General features: G+C 61.5%; 1 protein-coding gene across 1 annotated transcript in view; it reads right to left on the bottom strand.

Annotated features, from left to right (window-relative positions):
- MNEG_5387 (hypothetical protein) overlaps positions 1–5,003 on the bottom strand; it is a gene marked incomplete at both ends in the record, with an annotated part of 6,296 nt that extends 1,293 nt beyond the window's left edge. Inside the window, 11 exons of the mRNA XM_014046135.1 lie at positions 476–606; positions 927–1,055; positions 1,382–1,459; positions 1,685–1,774; positions 2,033–2,137; positions 2,549–2,691; positions 3,166–3,262; positions 3,582–3,660; positions 4,045–4,146; positions 4,669–4,753; positions 4,949–5,003. Coding sequence (XP_013901589.1) covers positions 476–606; positions 927–1,055; positions 1,382–1,459; positions 1,685–1,774; positions 2,033–2,137; positions 2,549–2,691; positions 3,166–3,262; positions 3,582–3,660; positions 4,045–4,146; positions 4,669–4,753; positions 4,949–5,003 — 1,094 coding nt within the window. The remainder of the gene's footprint in view (positions 1–475; positions 607–926; positions 1,056–1,381; positions 1,460–1,684; positions 1,775–2,032; positions 2,138–2,548; positions 2,692–3,165; positions 3,263–3,581; positions 3,661–4,044; positions 4,147–4,668; positions 4,754–4,948) is intronic.
- Between the last annotated feature and the right edge of the window lie 579 nt (positions 5,004–5,582).

Raw genomic sequence — 5,582 nt, 5'->3', positions numbered from 1 at the left:
GGGCCACGTCCTCGCGGCGCTCGGGGCTGGGGGTCGTGGTGGGGGTCGGAGGGGGTGGGATCTCATGTGTGCGTAGGGGATGTGTGTGATGGCGTGTGTGTGTGTTTGTGTGTGTGCGAGTGTGTGTGTGCGTGCGTGTGTGTGTGTGTGTGTGCATGTGTGTGTGTGTGTGTGTGTGTGTGTGCATGTGTGTGTGATTGTCAATACTGCCGAAACCTTGGGTTGCCGCACCGAATCCACAACCTGGAACCCAGCAAGAGCACCGCACTCTGTCAAGGGCACACGATCCGAATCGTGCACATAGGCACGCCCATACAAAGAAAATCCATACGCACACAAGCACGCGCGCACACAACCACACAACTGCAACGCTGGACATTAAGAATGCACGACCCACGCACGCGCACGCACAACACACACACAAAAACACACACACACACACACACACACACACACACACGCAAATCATGCGCACCTGAACCTGTCCGGGTCGAACGCCTTGCCGTCGGTGAACCCCTGGTGGCAGGCCGACACGATGTCAGGGATGATGAAGGCCCCCTTGGGGGCGGTGTACGCCTCGTTCAGCTTGAACGGCCGCATGGCCACCTGGGGGGTCAAGGGAGAAGGATGAGAAGGGGGGACGAGAGGCGAGAGCGCTTCGGAATGATGGCAAGGGATAAGGGGTGTCGCCCTGCCGCCGGCGGGCCGGATTCTAGGGTCAATCTATGTGATTTGAGAACCGGTGATGCTTGCGTCATGACGAATCGACAGGCCAATCGGCTGCCGGATGGGCGCCCATGCTGTTTAAGATCAAGGCAACCCTGCCCCCTTGGCGACACACACACACATACACACACTTAAACACACATTCTTTTCCAGATTCACACCCAAAACCAACACCCACACGCCGACACACGACGCTGTACCTGCGGCACCATGGGTGCGGGCGGCCTGAAGCGCAGCACCTCCTTGACCACCTGCCGCGTGAAGGGCAGGTCCGACAGCACCTCCCCGCTGAGGGTGCGCGCCAGGTCGGGCCGCACCGCCAGCTGCTCCTGTGGGGGTGGCAACGGGTGGGCGGGTGGAAGGGCGGGGTAGGGGTGAGAGAGGGAGAGAGGGAGAGCCTGCATATGTATGTGTGTGTGCACGACTGTGTGTTCGTATGAGTGTGTGTGTGTTAACGTGTGTGCTTGTGTGCGTGCGTGTGCGGAGGCGACAGGTCAAGCAGGCCACTCGTCAGCTGGCGGCCGAGAAGTCCGCGTTCTGTGCGCAGTGGCGTGGCGGCCAGCTGGACTCTTCAGCATGGATCTTGTAAGACCTAAAGAGGATCAAGATCCTGGCTGGATCAGGTTCACAAATCTCTTAATCTTGCCCTGCTGACCTGGCGGACCCTCTCCAGGATGTCTGGGTGCTCCGCCATCTGAGTCAGCGTCCAGATGAGGCTCGCGGTGGAGGCGTCCTGGGCAGTGGGATTTGTGTGTGTAGTGAAGTGGATGAGGGCGGCGTGTGTGTGTGTGTGTGTGTGTGTGTGTGTGTGTGTGTGTGTGTGTGTGTGTGTCAGCGCGAATTTGTGTGTGCATGCAAGTGACACACACACACACACCAACATAAAAACGCACACTCAACGAAAAAAACCACACACCCAAACATATACACACAAGCCTGTGCCTCTGCGCTGGCGCACCTGGCTGGCAAACAGGAAGTCCATCACCGTGTAGGCCATCTCAATGTCCGATGAGTAATGGGGGTGGGGGCTGCCCGCCGCGTCCGCCTCCTTGGGTTGGTTGACCAGGGAGAGGGAGTCAATAGGAGCAAAACAGCCATCCAGGTGTATTTCGGTCCGAGAGCTTCCCAAATGTGCGGGCCACGCCGGCCATTGCCTTGAGAGTTCCGGCGAGCCCACAGGTGTCAGCACCCTGCAAGAATTCCAATTTCTGCGAACACAACGCCGGCCACCGGCAGCCACAGGAAGGACATCCGTTCATCTCCCGCCCCTGGACAGAAAGACACGGCCCCGATCCCCCCCGCTCACGTCGCACTCTGCGTTGATCTGCTGACTCCAGAAGTCGAGGAGGCACCCGGGCTCCCGCCCGGCCCGCATGGCTGCCTTGCTGCGCGCAGAGGCGCCCTCCAGCACCTGCAGCGTGCGGCGTGTTGGCATGCGCCAGTGGTTGCATTGGTGCGTGTTCGTGTGTGTGCGCACGTGTGTCTTGACGATATAGACAGGATGAAGCCGGGGGGCATGCAGGGGGAGACATGGCCGGCCAGACGTTACACGGCCCAGCGAAGGCTCAGCTGCTGTGCGCATTCCCACAGACGGCCTGCGTCGCTACCTCTTCTGCCCAACGACCCCAGAGCTCGGCTTCCCCTGCTGTGCCGCCACCCAATTTCCGCGCTGCGGGCCCGCATCACACGTTCCGCGGCTAGCCGCCTGGACCCTGGGCCCCCATCACGCGTCGCCCCCGACCCCTCCCCCGCTTCCGCCCGCACCCGCCAGCCTGCCTGTGTAGCGTGAAACGCCGCATGTCACCCTGGGCCCTTTCCGCACCTTGATGACGTACTGCCGCCCCTTCATGGCGCGCCAGACCGCGGTGCCCGGGAACTTCAGCGGGAACGCCAGGAAGCCGTCAGTCATGGCGCGGTAGCGGACACCGAATTCGGTGCGCACCTCTGGATCATCCAGGTAGGGGCCTGGGGTTGGTGTTGGGATGGATTGTGTGTATGTGTGTGTGTGTTGTGTGCAAGAGTATATGTGTGTGTGTGAGGGAGAGGGAGAGAAAGAGAGAGAGAGACAGCACGGGGGGAGAGAGAGAGAGAGAGAGTGTGTGTGTGTGAGTGTGTGCCAGTGTGGCCATGCTGACAACAAGCAGCCTTGAAAGAGCGCAATTGCCAGGCGACCACGACAAAACCAGCGAGGGCGGCGCGAGGAGCGCCCCCAACTGTGTTGGGCTCGACCATCGTGACAGGGGGCAGGGGACCTTTGGCGCCCCAGGCACACGCAACGGGGACTCCGATCACCCCGGAGCGGCAGGCTCGAGAGCCACCCCACAGGCCACGCCGCACAGGCGGATGGGGGGAGAGAAAACATGCAGAACAAAAAGATTACGCCACCTAGTTTGGAGACCTTTTTGTGCGCCTCACTATTCGAAAGATTTTCAAACTCACCCAGGAAGACGCTCTGGCTGGTCTCGGCATTCATCGCCCAAACCAGCTGCCGCATCTCAGTGGGGCTGCCGCTGCCCGCGATCTTGAGCCACTCGGCCTGTCGCGGCAGACGGCGGGGGGCGTTTGGGTGCAAGAGTCAGCAGTGATCCATTTTCAAGGGGGGAGATGCAAATGCCATTGCCTTGCATTGCATTGCAACACGGTACATTGCATTGCAGATTGCGGCTTCGTAGCAGGGTGTGCAATGGCTGCCCACGAGGAACATTTGACGAAAACACACACACACACACACACACACACACACACACACACACAAATGCAATACGCATACACACAACAGCCACACACGTACACACACAAATGCGATACGCAAACACAACACACACACACACACACACACGCGCGCGCGCGCGCACCACGTGCTGCCGGATGATGGCGTCCTGCTTGACCACGTATGAAGACAGCGCCTTGCGCGTGAACAGCGCCAGGAACGACCTGCGGGGGCAATCGAAGGGCACAGATGTGAGTTCAGCGCAATCGTGACTCAAAGACACAGGTTCGATCCTGCACGTCAAACGCCAACATGCACCACAATATTCGACTCACGCATGCACCACAATTTTCAAGCACACGCACTCACGCTGGTACTGCAACCACACACACACACACACACACACACACACACACGCACACAAACACACACGCACGCACACATATAAAAGGGCACGCGCGCCGCCAGCGAGTCCCCCCGCATACAACACCCGCCGCACAGTGCCAAAGCACGCGCCTCCTCGCTGCGCCGAAGCGGCCCCGCTCCCCAGTTGCGCCCGGCCCCCCTCTGCCCCGGCGCCCTCAGCCGTGCCAGCGCATTCCCCTTACTTGCGGAGGGCCTTGTGCTGGGGGCCGTGCATGAATGCGATGTTGCGAGTCCCGAGGATCATCTTGGCGTTGGGGTGCAGGTCAAGGAGAAGGGTGTCCTTGCTGGAAGGGTGGGGCGGGACATAGTAAAGGAGATAGTTCAAGATATAGTTTGGGAGATGGGTTTGGTACAAGTGACAGAAAGAGTGTGTGTGTGTGTGTTAAGGAGGGGGGGCCTTGCTGGGAGGGTGGGGTGGGAGGTAATGATGAAGATACTTTGCGTTGTGTGTGTTTGTGTGTGTGTGTGTGTGTGTGTGTGTGTGTGTGTGTGTGTGTGTGTGTGTGTTTGTGTGTGTGACCAGGAGCAGGGTGTCCTTGCTGGGGGTGTGGTACACCGAGAGATTGATAGATTAAAAGACCAATTGCCATACAGACAGACGAGATACACAGATGAAGGCTGAGCACACGGGGCTGCCTGCCCCACGTGTCGGGGTGCGGAGCAGCTTGGCAGCTGCCAAAGCACAGCGCCGCCCAGGAGGTGATTCCAAATCACTGGGTATCTGACTGAGACGGAGGCGTGCGCCTTTTTGATCACAAACAGCAGCGAGGTTTTGAGGTGGACAGCTGCGCAAAGCAGGGCCTCACCTGTTGTGGTTGAACACGTGCCGAATGGTGGCCGGGTCCGTCACCATCACCGTGAACTTCGTCACGATGCTGTTCCACGACAGGCCTGCGGCGACGATGACGTCATGCAGCGTCAGCATGACCCCGATCCGCCAGACGGGCCCAGAATCCCCCTCTCCTGGGCTGCTCCCTCTCGCGCATCCGCACCCCGAACCATCACCCCCTGCTGACCGGCCCCGCGCGTGGACCCAGGACCGCGCCCGCCCGCGTGCCACGGCCAGCCCCGCGGGAACGCGCGCACCTGGAAAGGCATACGCGCGCTGCTTCTCCCAAAACGCGTGCGGGTCCTTCACCATCGCCACGATGCCGCCCAAGAATGGCACTGTGGCGGCGGGGCCTGCGTAGCGCGTGCATGTTGGGTCGCGGGGGCGTTTCGGGAAGCAAGGCAGGGACGTCGGCTGCTGCAGTGGCTGTAGCGCCCGGGGGCTGTAGCGGACGCTGCGCGGACGCTGAAAACCAACACTGGCGCCCAGCTACTGCAGGGCCGCTGTTGCACGCTGTGCAGCTGCCCCGCAGCTGCCGCCAGGGCCCAGGCAAGACGCGCCGAACGCGACGCCGCCCGCCGGCGCCTCGGCCCCGCGGCCGCCGCGGCCGCGCTCGCCTTCCGACCCTCGCGCCCGCGGCCGCGGCGGCAGGGCGGGCGCGAGCTCTGCGCCGCGACCGCGGGATGTGACAACGCACCTGGCAGGCTGCCGTCGCGGCCGATGCGGGAGACCCTGAATTTGACCTGCTCCAACAGGGCCAGAAGGAAGATGGCCGCGACGCTCCAGGTCAGCACGCTGCCAGCTGGCGGCAGCGTTGTGGGGATCTTCTCGATCAATGCGGCGAAGGGGTCGGCCTGGGGGGGATGAGGGGTCGGGAAGAGGGGGTGGGAG

The sequence above is a fragment of the Monoraphidium neglectum genome (assembly GCF_000611645.1).
Source record: "Monoraphidium neglectum strain SAG 48.87 unplaced genomic scaffold scaffold00798, whole genome shotgun sequence".
Taxonomy (NCBI): domain Eukaryota; kingdom Viridiplantae; phylum Chlorophyta; class Chlorophyceae; order Sphaeropleales; family Selenastraceae; genus Monoraphidium; species Monoraphidium neglectum.
This window is presented reverse-complemented; position numbering and strand designations above follow the sequence as displayed.